Here is a 17,380-nt window from a genome sequence, read left to right on the forward strand (position 1 = left end):
AGACCTACGCCAACCGGAATGCGGGACACTTAGGACAACCAGACCGTCATTGTTGTCATCATAATTACCACCATCGTCATCGTAAAGATATCTATTTTTTATGGAATTTGTAGAGAAAAGAAAAAAAAAAAAAACTTGAGAGAAAAATTTAATTATAAAAAATTTAAAATTTAATAATTTTATTTTCTTTTATATGTATATATTTATTTTCTCTCTCATTTTTCATGGGGCATCCAAACAATTCTTTTCTCTCCTCCGTTTGTGTTCCAAACACAGCCTTGGAATCCCTCGTAAACCATCCAAAAGGCCCTAATAATAAGAAGATTGTCGATAGAGCGGGCATGGTTTGAGGTGGCTTTAACTTTGTTTTGCATTGAATTGGTCAATTAAGTAGGTAGAAGGAAATCAAGAAATTAGAATTGGTTAAAACTAGTTGTTCTAGCTCCTTTATATACATAATTGTCTACTTAACTAGGATTACTAAACCTAAAAATTATATGATAATTACAAGAAAAGTAGACCCCAAGTAATCCCTTGAGTATGATCATTTTGTCACGTTAGAAGAAGTGGTCATCCCACATGAGTAGACCTTATTGACCTTAGAAATCGGCGATGGGTTCCACATGGAACTGACCATCTTGTAACAACTAAATTTGGAGAAAGAGTTGGTATTTGCACCAAACGATCGACCACGACGTCTTTTGGCAAGGCCACGTAGTGTCTGTCAAGTGTCAAATGTCATGTCAATCATAGTGGATATCTGATGTGAGGTGGGTATACTTTTCCAACGAAAGAACAAGCCGGGCTCTGGCTGTGCCTCCTCCTTTGACCATTTTCAATTCTTCGCGAACGAAGACTTTGACGACTACTTTTCGTAGATTGGCTGCCTCCTATACATTTTCCAATCTTTCCTTCTGTTTCTTCTCTATGCATTTCACACCTTAGTCTTCCGCCATTTAAATTCTCTCTTCCTCTCTCACTCACAGTGCCCCCAAATGAACCTAACGTGAAGAGCAGCGAAGAAAGAGCTCCAAGATTGCTAATGATCAATTAGCAAAAGTACCGGATTACATCTTCATGGACTATGTCTTCTTCCTAGAAGAAGGGGCCAGAGCGGATCTCTTGCGGCTCATCGGCAGATTCCTCGGCTGTGCCTACATTTGTTTATGGTCTTACCCGCCTCATTCATCCAAGTAAAAAGCTCTTCATCGTCTGCAAATAGTTCCTTGCATTGGATTTTGCCATCATTTCTTGACATCTTGATTTTATTTTAATTACAGCTTACTAATATGCAAAGATGGATGGTATAATGAGGAATCGACTGATCAGCGGGGTTCTTCGGTCTCGACTCTTGTCTATCATCTGTTCAGTGCCTACAGGGAAACTGTCAGCTGTGTCCAAACTAGGTAAGCTTGGCTTGCTATCTGATCATCTGATCATGAGTTTTTTTATTTTTGTTTGTTTGGATGTATAGAGTTTGGTTGATTTGGATCCAATTCTTGTAGCGTCATTCCTGGGTACGTTTCCAGGGAAGGGTTGCCTTACCTAGAGTTGAGGTATTCAGAGCTTTTCTCCTTGGCTGCTATTGAAACGCAACGGCAGTTCTATCAGGTAGACAGACTAGAGTTATTCCTGCTGTTTGGAAAAGAAGTACTTGAATATGAGTCCTGTTGTAAGCTTTTTCTATGTAAGTTTAGTGCTGATTTAATCTTCTCCGATTTGTTGCAGGAAGCAAGCATTAAGGTCTGGTAACAGATTCCTCTCGAATTATGGCTAGAGGGTCTTTCGTTAATTTACCGTATATTGTGGTAATTTCTTCCTTTTTATTCCTTCTGTGGTGGGGCAGGTTGCCGCATTCTTGGGTTGCAGAAGTGGGGAGATCGAGCTGGGGATATCCACTCCTAGAAATGTATGAGCTGGTCAATTCTCTGATTCTCTTCCCATTACTTTTCGAGTTCCGTTAAATAAAATTCGTTTCTGGGTTTCCATCTGAAGATTAATCTGCAAATGGAGGTAACGAATCTGCTTTCGGAGATCTTCCAGCAGTCGCAAGTCGGGGAGCTTTCCCAACCCGCGCAGAGCCGACCATCTTCTTCATCCTCTTCTTTGATGTCGCTCTCGATGGGAAGCCCTGAGAATTCGTCTCTCATTTTCAGCTTCCCCACCACCACTTCTCATCTCCCCGATTCCCTCAAAGAAACTCCAATCCAGAAAGCAATGCGACCAACTTCCACCATTATCCTCCCACCACACCTTCACACAATGCAAACCTATTCCCGCAACCGCAACGTTCAGCTCCTCCGTCCAGCGAGTGATGATGCCGCAATGACAAAAGCCATGCTCGCTGTTATCTCTTCTCCATCTTCTTCTTTCTCCGCATACCAAGCTAACCCGTCAAGGACGGGCCAGAGAATGGGAGCCTTCAGGCCTTACATGGCGGCTTTTCGCGCGACGGCCCAAGTGATGAGCAGTTTGCAGAGACAAAACATGTTGAAGCGAGCATTTGCCTTCTTGAGAAGCATCCCCAGAAGGAGAAATGAGGCTCCCGTGCAGGCGAATCAGTTGCACCACATGATCTCGGAGCGAAAGAGAAGAGAAAAGCTTAACGAGTATTTTGATATGCTCAGAGGGCTACTTCCTCCGGGAATCAAGGTAATTAAGCTTACCTTATCGACAGAAACAATTTCTTTGCCAGCGTGCTATTATATGATCAATGGCTTAACTTAAATAATTGAAACTATGTATTTTCCTTATCGACAGCATGATCAATCTTTCTAATTCCAGTTTGTTTTATCATATATTAGAAACACAAAGCTTCGGTTCTGTCCAGTACCATAGAAACTCTGGGATCTCTGAAGACCGAAGTTTCTGAGCTCAAGAAGAAATACGGTTCTCTGCAAGCACGCCTGGAGCCTTCCAAAGAAGCAGCTGAAGAGGTTGCAATTGGGAACGAAAGACTTCAAGTAGAGATCAGTCAGGCCTCAGAATCATCATCATCATCAGAGCATGAAATAGAGCTGCAGGTCACAGTAAGGGAAGACGTTTGCTCCTTGATGGATTTGGTCATTCGCTTACTCCAGCGCTTGAAACTGATGAACAATGTGGGAGTGATATCTGTGAACTCCGGAACGCAGCAACGGGACTCGAATTCCTTTCACCGAGCCACCATAAGATTACGAATTAAGGTGAGGGCAGACATACTTCAGAAACTAAAATCGTATATAGTTTAGTAGTTTATGAGTCGACTTCAGTTCATCATCTGCTTGGTGATCACCAGTACTCTATAATCAGATTACTATAAGAGAAAGATCTGATTTCAGAGCCATTGTTTCCGTTGATGACGATCTCAGTAGACATGGCTTTTGGAGTAAACTAAGCAGCAAAAGATGCTATATTTTGTCTGCGTAGTTCTTGGCTTCGTAAAGGTTTCCTCTAAGGGGACGGGGGAAACATTACTGGTCAGCAAGCAGATATGGATTTAGGTTAACTAGTCTATCTCTAGTGCAAAATATAATTTAAATTGCTCTTCATCTTTTCTATTACTGTTTGAGAGTTTGTTTTATTGGATTCCACCCGAAATCTGTTTAATCTTGAGTTTAACTAATCTAACATGCAGCATTCGCCTTCTGTTTGGCTGCACACAAAAAAAAAAATTTGGTGGAGACTCGTATTAGGTAAAATAGCCAAAATTTAAAAAAAAAAAAAAATAGAAAGATAGAAAGATAGATCTTTCTAGTGCTGAAGCTTCGCTAAATTTCTCTAATAGACATTTAAGAAAATGGGTCGTGTTGTTTAAAGAGTTCAGAGACTTCTTTCAAAGGGTCCAACTAGTTATTAAACCATGGCGTCTCAGGTGGCCAAGTTTTAAAATTTTCTACCCAGAAAGTAAAAAAGTGCAAACAGAGAAGCATGTAAGAACTTTCCTTCCTTCCAAGAATTTCCATGGAGGTACAACTGAATCTGGGCTAATCATTCGGCGACAAACGTTACGTCTACCGAAGAAATAGAGAATTACTTTCTTAGAAAGCATTACCGTATCAAAACAAAAGGAAAGTTTTGGGAAGGGGGAAATGATGTGATTAATTATGTTCTGTTCGATGTAGGCCAGTGACTGGGAGGAGCAGTCCTTCAAGGAAGCCATGACCAGTGCAGCTGATGACGCAGCTCCGTGATAAGAGAGCCGTTACATTGTCATCCACAAAGAGGTCTCATGTCGCGCGCCCATATTGACCAGAAACATTCCTGAAGAGCTACCTTTCTCGGTTGATCTTTTCAAAGATTGCGAGCTGATCAAGAGAAAAAAACAGATTCCTTTCTCCGCCCACTGCTCTTTAAGATAAATTAAGCATTCTTTCGCGGATAGTTCTGTGTTTGAGCGATCTTAGCTTTGTATCGTGTTAGTTTTGATTTAACGCCTTGCATTCTTTTTGCTGTGGAAGGAATAGAAAGGGGTTGAGAGATTTGACTAAGCTTAGAAAAGGAAAGCTGTTTTGTTAATTTCTTCTTTCTATCTTCTATCTTCGCTTTACGAATGATAAGAGCTGCCCAGAGATGGAAAGATTCCCATTTCACTGTCATTGCTTGTTAATGATTTCTGGAGGCATAGTTTACTCTTTAATAGGATAGAACCAAATAATTGTATCCTTATACTCCAATGACATATGTCTCAACATCAAATATGTTTAAGAGTTCCATCTTGACATCCAAAGATAAAGAAGGGATACTCATGTAGAATTATCAACAAGCAAGATCCAATCAATTACACCTCTGTTTGAATACTAGTTTTGATTGGTCACTTCCTTTTATAGTCACAGTAACTTTATGTAGGTTTTAGGGAAAAACCATAATATGCGTCCTCTAGTGAGATGTTCTACTCTTGTTTGTTGATGTAATAATCTTCTTAGAGTGTTTATAAGTTCCTCGTGTGTTTCGTCTACTCTTATAGGCGGTAATTTTTCGCACCTAACAAATCGGTTTTTTGGGTGTATTGGCTAGCCGTTGTCATGGTATCAGAGTTGGGCACGCCACATCCCGTGAGAGGCGGTCAAGAATGGGTGGGGTGGGTATCAGAGTGGTTCCGTCCACACCTAACAGATCAGTCTTTTGGGTGTATTGGCTAACCACTATCATCCTGATCACCTGGCAATTACACTGTTACTAGTTTAGTTCTACTCTACTTGTCACATATTACTTTGTTAAGTTAATTAAGTAAAATTAGATAATTTAAATGTTTTTTTCATTTTGAAGGCGTTCCTTTCATAGCTGAGAAAGCAATCAGAATCTCACTACTATGATATTTGACTGTTGCAAATCTAAGAAGCTCTTTTCTTTTGTTTTCTTGGCATTTGGCAACACTAAATAAACATAGAAATGATCAAATGACTTTGGAAACTATGTAAATATACTGTAAACTTTAAGAAACTCCTGAATCAATCAAAGATTACTTTGCAACTTGTTGTGCACATATCATGATCTAAGATTCCCATCACTCTTTGCCACAAACTTACAAATTGTTCCCCATGTGCTCAGGTCTCTATCATCATCCCTAGCCACCAAAAGGAGGCTTCAGATGGAATAAATCGACCTACCTAAGCACCTTCAGTAACTGTCTTTCGCTTTATTCCATATATATATAATGTTCAGAGAGGTACAAGATTGCAAAGCAATTTGTGCTCCATCTTATTTTGCTCAGTTTCTTGCATTAACGTTGCAGCAGTGGCTTTGATCAGACTGCGACAGGGATCGTATGGAAAGGGGTAGGCCATGCTTGAAGTCTAGATAGGGAAGGGACAGGGGCCAGTCGTTTTCCATCAAGGGCACCCATGAGTAATTCAGTACCAGATGGTGGAGGAAGATTGCAGCCTCAAGCTTGGCAATGTCAGAGCCCGGACAGAGCCTTTTGCCTCCTCCGAACGGTGTGAAGATCTTCCCACCTCCTCCGCCACCGACCCCCTTCTCGTCCTCCTGATCAACAAGTAAGAGCCGGCTCGTGTTTCTTACAGATCAACAGGAAAAATAAAGAAAAATGAGGAGTCGTGGAGATGACAGACCTGCCATCGCCATGGGTTGAAGTCGAGAGGATTGGCGTGGTTGGAGGGGTCAAGATGGACGCCCGTGAAAACTGGGAGAACCTTCCACCCACTGGGGATCTCGAATCCTTTTTTCACCAGGTAAGATAAAAAAAATCTTCAGCATGCTCAGAAACGAAGAAGAATCAAGATTTTTCAACAAGAGTACAAAAAAGAATGAAACAGTAGCTAGCCGGCATTAATGTACAGATTGGTGTTACGAGGATGAATGATCAACTGCTTTCAATGGTTGGTTTTTGATGAGTTTTGAGGACAAGATGACATGGTCTAGTGGAGGCAATCCGGGTATAAAACACAAAAGAGTGTTGGAAACCATAAGTGGCAGCCATGTGCAGAGCAAGCTCGGGGAGAGGCACTACTCAGATAAGATAATATTGAGAGTATCTGCGCTATTGGGCCGACACACGTGGTGTCGACATGATTCAGACCACTAGTCTGCAAACCTCCAAGCTGAAAATGGCACAACTGAAAGCTACCTTATGCCTACATCTTGTCGTCTGATGATTCTGGGAGGCTTAAACGGTTTTAGTTTCTTCCGTAGATGAACTGTAAATGTAACTGTTGATTGGAATTCTGAAAATTATACCTTTGTAGTAAATGGTTTTGATTGTTTTCCTGTGGACAAACTTCACGACGTTCCCACAGCGCAGAGCTTCATGAATGAGGGAGTGGGTGAAAGTCATCTTTTGATAGTCATCCCATGTCAACGCTTCGTCCCCCATTTTGCTGCTTCTCAGTTTCCTTTGTTCTTTCTGCTCAGAAGACAGAAGAAGACGACACTGGCTAAGATGGAGAAAGGAACAGATACATTCATTTTAGTACACACATAGAGAGAAGGAATTGGAGAGCTTGCTAGCTTACTCTCAGCTCATTCAATGCTTTGGGACAATCACTGAGGAATCTCACTACAATTGCGATGAGCATTGAAGTAGTTTCGTATCCACCGAGGAGAAGATCCAGAACCAGGCTAAGTATCTCATCTTCTGAGAGCTCGTCATGGGTGATCAACACGTCCATGAAATCCATCTTTCGTTGCCCCTCTCTCCCTTCACCTCTCCTCCTCTGATGAAGAAGGGTCTTCGTGATGGCCTTTATTCTATGCTTTGCCTGCCAAAATAACCAGTTGAAAATCCTCCATTGCCGATTCTCCTAGTAATTACTAACTAGTAATACTTAATGTGTAATCGCTGGCGGGAAACCGATGATGGGGAAAGTTTACCTGTATCGCTCTAGCGAAAGCTGTCCCCGGAAGGTTCAGGGGGATTGAACACAGACCTTTCATGAAAGTGGTGAAGTTATCGAGGATTTCGATCGTCACGGGATCTTCAGGCCCCAGGCTCAGAATCTGCTTCACTATCACACTGAAGGTAAACTGCCACATTCAAGTGCAATTCTCTCAACTTTTGAATATTAATTAATTGCAAATTAAAATCATGAAAGAATAGAATTATATATATATATATAAAATTAAAAGGATCGCACCTTTCGTGTTTCTTGACAGAAAACCAGACGTTCCTTGTTCTTCCAGGATCGCATCACCCGAAGAGCATTATTCTCGATGTCCGACAGGAAAAATTCGTTCTGGGCTTTCATGGTAGCGAACAGGTTGAGTGCCACAGCTCGGAGGCGCTTGTGAACGTCACCGGTAGCCACCAGTAAAGTCAACTGCCCCAGTATCCCAGGAATGTTACTCGGATAACTACTCAAGAACAATCTTTCCTCATTGTGAAGCACGAAGGAATTGAAATCCGGGTCACACGACACCACAGTCGGATGCCCAAACAGATGAGATCGAAAAATCGTCCCGTACCTAAAGAGAAAAAAAAAAAACTGAGACATGAGATGAGCAAGTACTAGAAAATGCCGATATCGCGAAGCAGCCGGCGACTAACAACCAGTACCAACCGTCGGATGTTTTGCTCGATGAAATGACCACGAGAAGAGGAGCAATGAGGGGCGATGAAGGAGACAGTCTGCCCGAGGAAGGGAAACCAGCCGAAGCTCCCAGGAGGGAGGCTTGGGCTGTTGCGGGAGGTAACAATGTAGGTCCGGAAGACGTAGGAAAGCAGTAGTAGCACCAAAGCTGTTAGGAGTGAAGAAAGGTTTAGCAGGGAAAGGAGGAAGACGGGGATCATGGTGGCTCCTCCAGTCGAAGGGATCGTTCGAAGACTAAAATTTATGGAGATCGGGAGACGAAGATGAAGCCATGAACGGCCGCAACAAAGGGAAATGATATTGAGAGCGTTGGATTTGGAAGGTTGGTTCGCAACGGCTACGGACGTGGGGAAATGCTGCTCTTCGCGTGTACTAAATGAATGCGTACCGAAGGGACATGTTGGAGTTGCCCAATTTGATTACAATTCATCCAATTTCCCATCTCTTATAGTAAAAGCCGAAGATCGGATATCGCACATCGACAGTGATGGTAATTAGGGGTGGCTTCGAACCGAGCCGGCTCGCGAGCGGCTCGTGTTCGGCTCGGTTCGACTCGTTATATATCGAGCTCGAGCCGAACTCAGACTCAGAAATGGGCTCGTTTAGGTCAACGAGCCGAGCTCGAGCAGAGCCAAGTTCGGCTCCCGAGCCGACTCGTTAATTTAACGAGCGGCGGGATGGGGCAAATTTTCGGGAGTCGCACTCTCTCCCGAATTTTTTTTTTCGGTCTCTCTCCCGCCCTCACTCTCTTCGTCTCCTCCTTCCCTTCTCTCTTCTTCCTCGGAAATTCCCTCTCTCGGCCTCCATCTCCCTTCTCCCTCTCACCGCTGGTGCCCCTTTCGCCGCCGCCGCCGCACCTAATCCTTCCCCCCGCTCATCGCCTTCTCTACCTCTCATCGTCGTCGCCGTCGACTCCCGTAACGTCGCCCTAGCCTCGTCGTACCCCAACTAGAGTGTCTGCTCTGGACACTCTCCCGTTGTCGTCACCCCCCCCACCACCACCTGCTGCCGCCGTCAAATCAGCCGACCACCGCTCTCGCCGGAATGGGAACCCCCGGATACCTAAAGTTCGGATACCTAAGTTGAGGGGGGGAGATTATTCCCCCCCCCCCCCCCCCCCCCCCCCTCGATGCTTCGTCCCGCACAACGTGCGAACTCGCACATGCAGTTCACACATGCAAGTTTCGCACGTGTTGTTTTTATAAAAAAAAAAAAAAAAAAAAACTTGCAAATCCTATCCTCAACCTGTTTTTCCTCTGGACGATGCAATAATATGTAAAAATATAGTGTGTTAAAGTTAGCATTTGATCAAATTTTCCTGTTTATTTTTTTATTTTTTATAATTAATCATGTACATAGTTAATTGGCTCACGTAATTATTGTATTAATGTATAATAAATTACAATAATTAAATAATATAATATCTAATTTAATTAATTAATATATTAATTTATTTTAATTATACATTAAATTACTTATTTGTGTTGTAATCATGTTTGTTTTACCTAATTTGGGGTTTAAATATTATGTTTTAATTAAGTATACAATTATAAGTTACTCATTTTCTTATTTTTTATATTTTTCTTATTTTGGGGCACTAACATTGGAAACTGTTTTCCAATGTATATGAACTCGTCCACACTAACACCAAGTTTGAAATTGAATTTCATGCAGAGGAATTAATTGAATTTGAAGCAGGAGATGAAGATGAACTTCAAATTTTAAGTTTGTTGACTAACCCCCCTTATAATTCTCATATCCACAATAGCTTCGGAGTCATTATTTAGTGCTGGTGGTAGAGTAATAGACTCGTATCGTTCTTCCTTAGTACCAAATACATTTCACACTTTGATTTGTGGCACTGGTTGGGTTCAGACTCTTCACGGTATAAAGAAAAATCAAAAGGTAAATTTCTTTGATTAATTATTTATTACGATATTTTTTAGTTTTATTTATTAAAATTTTGTTTTATGATTACAGCCTGAGAAGAAGAGTGCAGAGATAATGCTACCAGCTACATGATTTTTCATGTTTTTCTCATCATGATAATTTTAATATTCTTAACGACATTAAGTAACTATTAGTGGAAGAGTATTTTTTTTATCTAACAATAACTAATTTTATTTTTTTGTTTTTGTCATAGGTGGAGATTTTGCTTAAGCAAGGACGCATATTATTTTATAGCATGAAGAGAAATAACTATAGTTTGTAAATTTATAATGGATTTATAGTTTTTATTTGGGTGATTGTAAATTGATAGTGATATTTCATTTAATTTTGTTGTATTTGATTATTGTATAGAATTTATTTATAATATTATGCAGTGTATGGAGTGTTTAGGCTATTTTATGGAATATATAAACAATTTATTGGAATATTTATGGAATGTATAAACAATTTTATGGAATATTTATGCAAAGTATTATGTATGTTGATTATGCCTAATTTTAAATAGAGGTCATGTTGAATTTTATACAGGTATTATATATATAGATTATGCTTAATTTTAAGTAGAGGTTATGCCCAATCTTATACATGTATTATCTATATAGGTTATACCCAATTTTATGTAAAATATATGCATAATTTTATATATACTTTATTTGGTATATATATTTTTAAAAATTTTAACTATATGTTGAGGCACGATTTCGGGTCGAAGCTTGGCTCAAACTCGGTGGGTTCAAGCTTGATAACAATTTTAGGCTCGAGATGAGGCTTGGCTCAAAGCTCAACTCAAAATATTTAAATCAAGCTCAGCTTTAACATAGGGGCTCGGCTCGGCTCGATGCCACCCCTAATGGTTGTACTCTATAAATATTTTATTATTATTTATTTTATTTTATTATCACTTTAATTTAAAATCATCTACCCATTATTTTGTTAAGTCAATTATCTGGACATAAATGTATACATTGGTTGTTATCAATAGATAAGAACCTAATAATCAATTCAATTGACCATTACAATTAGATTTCTAATAGGTATTAATTGTTAACTGATTTTTGAATCGTATGATGAATGTTCGACTGTTTGTTTCAAGTCTCTCAATCGTTTATTGCTTGTTTCATTAGCATTTCACATAAATTCATCAACAACACGTATTTGTTTCTTAATAATGACAAGATAGAACAAATTCGCACCTTAATAAGTGAGGTTAAGGGCATAGCAAATTTCATTAGATTGATATATACTACAACAGAAAAAACACAAGAGGAATAGTAGGAATGGTTTAAATGTTAAGGAGAAACGCTGCCACTAAATCACACATAAAGGGCTAAGAGTGTCAAAACCTGTCTCTCACTGTTTTGATATAAGGGACAAAATAAACTTATATATTGATGGTGGCCTCCCACAAACGGAGGAGGCCATTGCGACCACCACTGCATATTCTTTTCCTGTCAAGGTCTGAAACAACACAGCGTACCTGAATTCAATGAAAACAAGTAGCCACAGAAACGTTAAAACTACACATACCAAGATTTAAGTTCTGGAAACACTATCTGGGATTTTAGAGACCTCATTTCCAAAATAGATTTGATGAAAGAAACAGAAGAAATGTTCTATACCATAGCCACTGTTCTTTGAGGAGTTCGGTATAGTTGCCATCCTGCTGTCTTTGGACCAGAGCTAGATAATCCACCAAGTCTTTCCTGAGGCCTATTAAAGAGCGACATAGAATTATCTGCTGCTCCAACACCAAGCCAGTGATCTGTAGCACTGATGGATAGAATAGAAGCTGAATGAAGTGTAACACTCTTCAGACAACGAATGCCTCCTGTTTACATCCAATAATGAAAAGAAGCATACATCAACAATAGTTCATAGAGATAAACACTGGAAAGAGAAAAAGCATATCAGAAAACCAAGAAAAATTGAACAACGAGGGAGTAGCAACAGACTCATTGACATCTGGATATGCATTCAAAGACCTAGATCAGGGATTGTTCAGCAATATATCAAGAGATAGACAATTGCATAATACGTCTCATTCAAATACTCTAATTGCAAACAGGAATACAGTTGTCAACTCTTTATATAAATAAAAATATATGTACTAGGACCAACATAACCAAGAATCGTGAGCACAAAAAATGTTTTTATTAACGTCAACACTCACTCTAATATTCTTTCTCTTCATCAATAAAACATTGGCAATTTAAAAAAATAAAAATGGTTTTTTAATTGTGCATTCATAAAGCAGATGCTTTTGTCACCTTCTTCACTCCCCCAAAATCGAACAAGCCCATCGGCAGAACCTGAAAAGATCAGGCAAGTAATTCTTAAAACACAGAGCTTAAAACACAGTGATGCAGAGACATGAAGGAAATTTGACAACCAACCAGTAATTATTCCTCTATCTAATCCTGAATACTCAACACACAAAATAGGGCCAGCATGGCATGCTAAAACTGCATCACAACTGCCTCTGGAGACGGACCACATTCTAGCTGTCCAATCATCACTACCGGTAACTAGAGTGTCCCCGACCATCCTTAAAGACCTTCAAGTTTTGACAGCAAGTCAGCCATGCTGGAAATAAATAAAAATTAAAAATAAAAAAAACAAGGTTTTACCCATAAAGAAATGTACCTGATCCATCTTGTGTGCCCATGAAGTTTGTGCATTTGCCTACCAGCACGAATATCCCAAATACATGCAACCCTGGTAACCAAAGTACCGGTAGTTTAGCTTCTAAATCAATAGTTCAATTACTTTTACAGGCACCATCTCGTTTACAAACACATATCAAGGAGGTTTCAGTCACTTACGAATCCCTTCCAGCAGCAGCCAAGATTCCATTTGAGTCATCATATTCCATGCACAGAATCGCACTTGAGTAAAGGCCAACATCAGCTACACATTTGTCACTTCTTGCATCCCACATCTTTACACTACCATCATGTGAAGCTGTAACAACACGCTCCCCAGATAGCATTCGTGCACAGCTGATCTACCAAACCAACAAATAGAGAGAAGAAAAGAAGAAAAGCATGAGGACTAAGTTTGAGGTTGCATGTAATGTTGCAGCTTATAACATAACCTTAAGGTATTAATTCGAATTGAACAACAGTGATCATCAAAGAACAATAAATATGCGCTGGCGCAGACAGAATGTCACATGAGGCTGCCAGCCACAGACCCTTGTTGCCTGTACAGTTTGACCAAGTCAAAATAGATTATGAGCATGAGTAAATCATACCGGTCCTTTATGGCCCTTTAGCTCCTGCAGTAATTGTGATGTCTGTTTATCCCAAACTAGAACGGACCGGTCATCAGACCCTGATACCACCCTATTCCGGTCAGAATTAAGAGCACGTATTGCACTGCAGAAAATATTTTAATGATGAAATTAGCTTTCATAAGGAAAACAATTTAAATCAGGAACTTGTGAAGTTTCATTTTCAGTAAGAAGTGCAATACTGTGCAAATATACCAAGATGTCATCATATAACCACCTCCAACATGCAAGAATTTTAAATCACAAGAGTTAGCACCTTGTGTGTCCTTGCAGTGTTGCCCTTAATTCTGAACCACGAAGGCTAGGATCCCATATTTTAATCTGCATAATCCTTTCAGCAGATTCCATCAGCGAAGAGACTTCCCAGAAGTCAATAGGAGACAGATAATTTCATCATTTATTCAGTAAAATAAAAAAACAGAAAAAAAAAATTATTTAGAAAAAGGTAGTAAGAGGCTATTGGAAGTTGGTTTGAATCAATAAACACATGCTAATTCTTGCAGACTATTGTTCCGTGTTAATTCTTTAGATACTGGAGTTAGAGACCAAATGCTCATTAATACATGTTTCATCAAGAATTTTGGCAATATGTACCAAAAAAATAAAAGAATAACTATTGTACAAAGAGTCTACCCACACGTATTTAACTAAGTGTAGCTGTATTTTATTTATTTTACATCACATTCCAGTTTTCCACATAGTTCACTAAAAAAAACAGTAAAGAAAGATACAAAAAGATGCAGTCGGTAAAACATATATAAGCATATGCAGCATCCAGGTTCAAGCAGGGATAGAAAAAAGTGCTAGCTTCTAGGCAATAAATAAATAGTAAATAAAAAGAAGGCATCAACCAACTGAGAAGCATAGACAAGAATTGGCAGATAAAAATGTGGTCTGGTGGTAAAATTATTATCAAAATGCCATAACTGAAAAACAAATAATGAAATCATCAAACTTGTTCTAAATTTTCAGCTATTACTTTATGGGAGCCTTGTAGAGAGACAAGGATTTTCTCCTCTAGTTTCATGTGTAGTAGGCTTAGTTACTTTCCTTTTTTGGTTCCCTTGATGTAAAGGTAATATTGGAACTATTGCTATTTGAGTAGTATCAAGTAGTGGAGGAGAGGGTGTAGGGTTAAGACATTACAATCCACACTCCTCATTTCCAGATTTCCTCTTCTTTTTCATCCATAACCTCAAACGCTAATTGGGAGTTTAGCATCTCTTCTTCCATGTTCTTCATAGTTTTTTTTTTCTCCTTCGTCCACTCGCCTACAAAGTTCCCAACCTTATGTTCATGTTTTAGTATCCAAGATGAAATTTTTAATCAATATTTTTCAAGAATTATTCCTCAGAACTTGAAAAATTTTAACATTTGATCTCTGTGCAGCCACATTACACATATTCAGTTAAATAATAAAAATTGATGTGCAGAACAAGGCTCTGGTCATCACAATGATTATGGATGGCTAAGAATCAAATGATTAAGAGATACTGCAAATTATATAGATAAGAGAAATCTTAACTAAAACAAAGCTGCACACATGAATAGGTACAGCCAAGGAACAGATAAAATGAGTTCCATTGATTGTATTAAAAGAAATGAAACTGAAAGATGGGAAAATTACCATGCAGTCAGTGCTTCCACTGATGAAAAACCCTGCATCCTCACGGTCACCCACCAAGTCCCAAACTTCTCTTCTTGTCACACAGTGAAGAGCAGTAATAGCACCTTTATGACCTCGAAGTATACGAACACTAGATTGAGTTTTCTTCCCTACAGCAGGTACATCTACTTTTCGAGCAGAATTATTATCCTTTGAATTCTCATTTGCTTCATAAAACAAGAACAAATAACCGATTTAATATTCAAAGAAGCCTAGAACTTGGTTACACTTTAACTTAAGCATTCATCAATCATTAGAACAAGACATACCTAATGCTCCACTATCAGAGGCCCATTTACGACCACGGATAGATGAATCAGATCTCGAGGTTGTATCTCTGCTAAACATGCTCTGTACCCAGCTCCTACCCACACCAGAAGCCTGAGCAGGTTGCAGATTTTCATCTGTAGCATCATAAGACTGTGGAGATGGCAATCCATAAGATGAAACAGATTGAGCCTTCAGAGAAATGGGCCCCCAGTATCCCATCCGCAATTGTTGGATATGTGACAGCAATCCCCTGAGATTTATCTGAAATACATTTGCTGTCATTTGTTTTGCCAGGTATGTACAAAAGAAGAACAATGGATATGACAAATTATAAGTAATAGAGAGCATAAAATCTTTTTTTTAACCAAGAAGACGAGAGAATTCACTGGAGACGGCCCCTGTGGGGGGGGGGGGGGGGGGGGGGGGGGGGAGTGGGGGGTGAGTACAAGCAGGGAAGCAAAAACAAGAGCAAAAAAACAAATATTACAGAAAGTCAAAGGCAGTTCATGGGGGATGCCCAAGCTCCCCCATGAACTACCATTAAAATTTAATTATAGTTGACCCTCCAAGGAAGGACCCATTCAGAAAGGACGAAAATGGAAGGTACCATAAAATCTGGCTTCAAACATGAACTACATCAGAAAGTCCGAAGACACGTTTTTATTCAAATACAGTAGACTCATAGCTAGATAAGTTGTCTCTTTCATATTGATCTTAGAGAATTAACCCCATTGTTTAAGACTCTTCAACCATTACACAACACAGGGCTATTCATGTTAACTTTCATGACATAATGAAGTTATAAATACTGAATGCGCTCAGGATAAGGTCTCACTTTCTCCTCCTCTCTTTTCTCACATTTCTCCTTCTCTCTCCAGCACAAAACTCCTCTCCCTTCTCTGACATTCCAAATTGTTCCCTCTCTCTCCCTCCATCCTCTCTTTCCTTAATTTCCAGCTTGCATCTCATACCAGGATACTCTGTTGTGAAACCTTCTATCAAACTGGAAAATTCATTTTCGGCATGTCTGTGTGACCTTTTTTTTTATGAAATGTGATTTTATTAAGAGAACAAAAAAGGAGCTAACTCCTAACAACAAGAGATTGCAAGGAGACTTCTTGCTTGGCAAAAGCATCAGCCACGGAATTTGTTGATCTCTGAATGAGAGACCAAAAACAATAAAAAAGATTGACAATATCCAAAATTTCAAAAAAGGCATCTCAATGGCACCACGGAGGTGAGAAGGCATTCTCACACCAGCCGATCACCACCTTAGAGTTTCCCTCAATCAGGATCGGCCCAAAGCAATGATCACGAAAAACACGAAGCCCATTAAGAAGACTTTGAAGCTCAGTCATCGTGGAGGCCTGAAGAAGGAGAGGGCAGACAGTTTCTTCATTTGCATGGCGGAAAGGGCAGATGGGGTCATGTCCGAGTTGGCCACGAATTCTGAGATTGTCAGCAGAAAGAATCTTGTTGCGGTAAGCACTCCACATGAAGAATTTAATTTTTGGGCGGGCGCTGAGACGTCATGTGAATTCCACTGCATGCTAATTGCTTCTCTTTATTTTATTGCTATTTTATGAGAAGAAAGTTCACTAACACACAAAGGGCCACAACAATAATGGCAACGGAAGGAATACTACATCAATTCATAAGATCATAAGATTGGGGTACGAGAAGATGCAGTCAAGAAAAATGAAGGACAAACAGGTTTCATGGGAGCATAAGTTTGGCAACCTGCAAGTAGGTCTGATGGATCCAGATCAGCTCACAAGTCCTGCATGGGGTTCTCAAGATACAGATTTCTCTAGAGAGTTCTGTCCACATACCATGGACTAAGTATATGCTCCTCTTGAACATCCATCAGTAGTAGCGCACATGTGTCTTGAAAGTTCTAGGGAACACTTTATGTGTATAATTTTTATTTTTTTAAAAAAAGGGCCTTTTTCATTCCAAAGCCGAAGTTGAAAGAAATACATCAAAGAGGGGGCCCCTTACAATAAGAGATTGGAGGGAAACCCCTCTTTAGCTAAAGCATTCAGTAGAACCATTGGCTAATTGCTGAATATGTGTCCAAGCACACAGGATTTAGGATGAAGTTCTGAATTTCTAGGAAAGTATGGCAATGACACCAAGGCAGCTTTTTTTCCCCGAACACCAGCTGATGACTCTGCT

The 17,380-nt window shown here is 39.7% G+C and overlaps 3 protein-coding genes across 6 annotated transcripts in view; 1 reads left to right on the top strand and 2 right to left on the bottom strand.

Annotated features, from left to right (window-relative positions):
* Positions 1-1,077: 1,077 nt before the first annotated feature.
* LOC137950227 (putative transcription factor bHLH041) lies at positions 1,078-4,172 on the top strand. The gene is made up of 8 exons (XM_068796612.1): positions 1,078-1,193; positions 1,281-1,406; positions 1,506-1,611; positions 1,729-1,743; positions 1,847-1,909; positions 1,996-2,652; positions 2,805-3,185; positions 4,104-4,172. The coding sequence occupies exons 1-8, from the start codon at positions 1,078-1,080 to the stop codon at positions 4,170-4,172; spliced, it is 1,533 nt and encodes a 510-aa protein (XP_068652713.1).
* A 1,332-nt stretch (positions 4,173-5,504) lies between these two features.
* Positions 5,505-8,296, bottom strand: LOC137950894 (cytochrome P450 724B1-like). The gene is made up of 7 exons (XM_068797556.1): positions 7,995-8,296; positions 7,572-7,899; positions 7,309-7,461; positions 6,951-7,196; positions 6,676-6,841; positions 6,051-6,157; positions 5,505-5,964 (listed from the first exon to the last, which is right to left on the bottom strand). The coding sequence occupies exons 1-7, from the start codon at positions 8,222-8,224 to the stop codon at positions 5,689-5,691; spliced, it is 1,506 nt and encodes a 501-aa protein (XP_068653657.1). The 5' UTR covers positions 8,225-8,296; the 3' UTR covers positions 5,505-5,688.
* Positions 8,297-11,158: 2,862 nt separating this feature from the next.
* LOC137949701 (DENN domain and WD repeat-containing protein SCD1) overlaps positions 11,159-17,380 on the bottom strand; it is a 28,972-nt gene continuing 22,750 nt past the window's right edge. For 3 of the 4 annotated variants that reach the window (XM_068795848.1, XM_068795847.1, XM_068795846.1), the window contains 10 exons: positions 15,202-15,463; positions 14,894-15,099; positions 13,523-13,587; positions 13,228-13,351; positions 12,797-12,978; positions 12,618-12,689; positions 12,368-12,528; positions 12,242-12,283; positions 11,594-11,802; positions 11,159-11,451 (listed from right to left, as the gene is read on the bottom strand). In XM_068795848.1, coding sequence (XP_068651949.1) covers positions 11,356-11,451; positions 11,594-11,802; positions 12,242-12,283; positions 12,368-12,528; positions 12,618-12,689; positions 12,797-12,978; positions 13,228-13,351; positions 13,523-13,587; positions 14,894-15,099; positions 15,202-15,463 — 1,419 coding nt within the window. In that variant the 3' untranslated portion in view covers positions 11,159-11,355. Of the gene's footprint in view, positions 11,452-11,593; positions 11,803-12,241; positions 12,284-12,367; positions 12,529-12,617; positions 12,690-12,796; positions 12,979-13,227; positions 13,352-13,522; positions 13,588-14,893; positions 15,100-15,201; positions 15,464-17,380 lie in introns of those variants that run through there. The other variant, XM_068795849.1, reaches the window with a different exon arrangement.

Source organism: Aristolochia californica, unplaced genomic scaffold (genome assembly GCF_029961685.1).
Source record: "Aristolochia californica isolate CCGP_79_NKW_82.1479 unplaced genomic scaffold, dmAriCali1.0.hap1 SCAF_14, whole genome shotgun sequence".
Classification (NCBI taxonomy): domain Eukaryota; kingdom Viridiplantae; phylum Streptophyta; class Magnoliopsida; order Piperales; family Aristolochiaceae; genus Aristolochia; species Aristolochia californica.

Coding starts and splice junctions, on each gene's coding strand:
- LOC137950227 (XM_068796612.1), top strand. CDS start 1,078: ATGGACTATGTCTTCTTCCTAGAAGAAGGGGCCAGAGCGGATCTCTTG. Junction 1,407..1,505: donor GTCAGCTGTGTCCAAACTAG/GTAAGCTTGGCT, acceptor CAATTCTTGTAG/CGTCATTCCTGGGTACGTTT. Junction 3,186..4,103: donor CCATAAGATTACGAATTAAG/GTGAGGGCAGAC, acceptor TGTTCGATGTAG/GCCAGTGACTGGGAGGAGCA.
- LOC137950894 (XM_068797556.1), bottom strand. CDS start 8,224: ATGATCCCCGTCTTCCTCCTTTCCCTGCTAAACCTTTCTTCACTCCTA. Junction 6,158..6,675: donor CAAAACCATTTACTACAAAG/GTATAATTTTCA, acceptor TGGTGAAAAAAG/GATTCGAGATCCCCAGTGGG. Junction 5,965..6,050: donor TCAACCCATGGCGATGGCAG/GTCTGTCATCTC, acceptor CTTGTTGATCAG/GAGGACGAGAAGGGGGTCGG.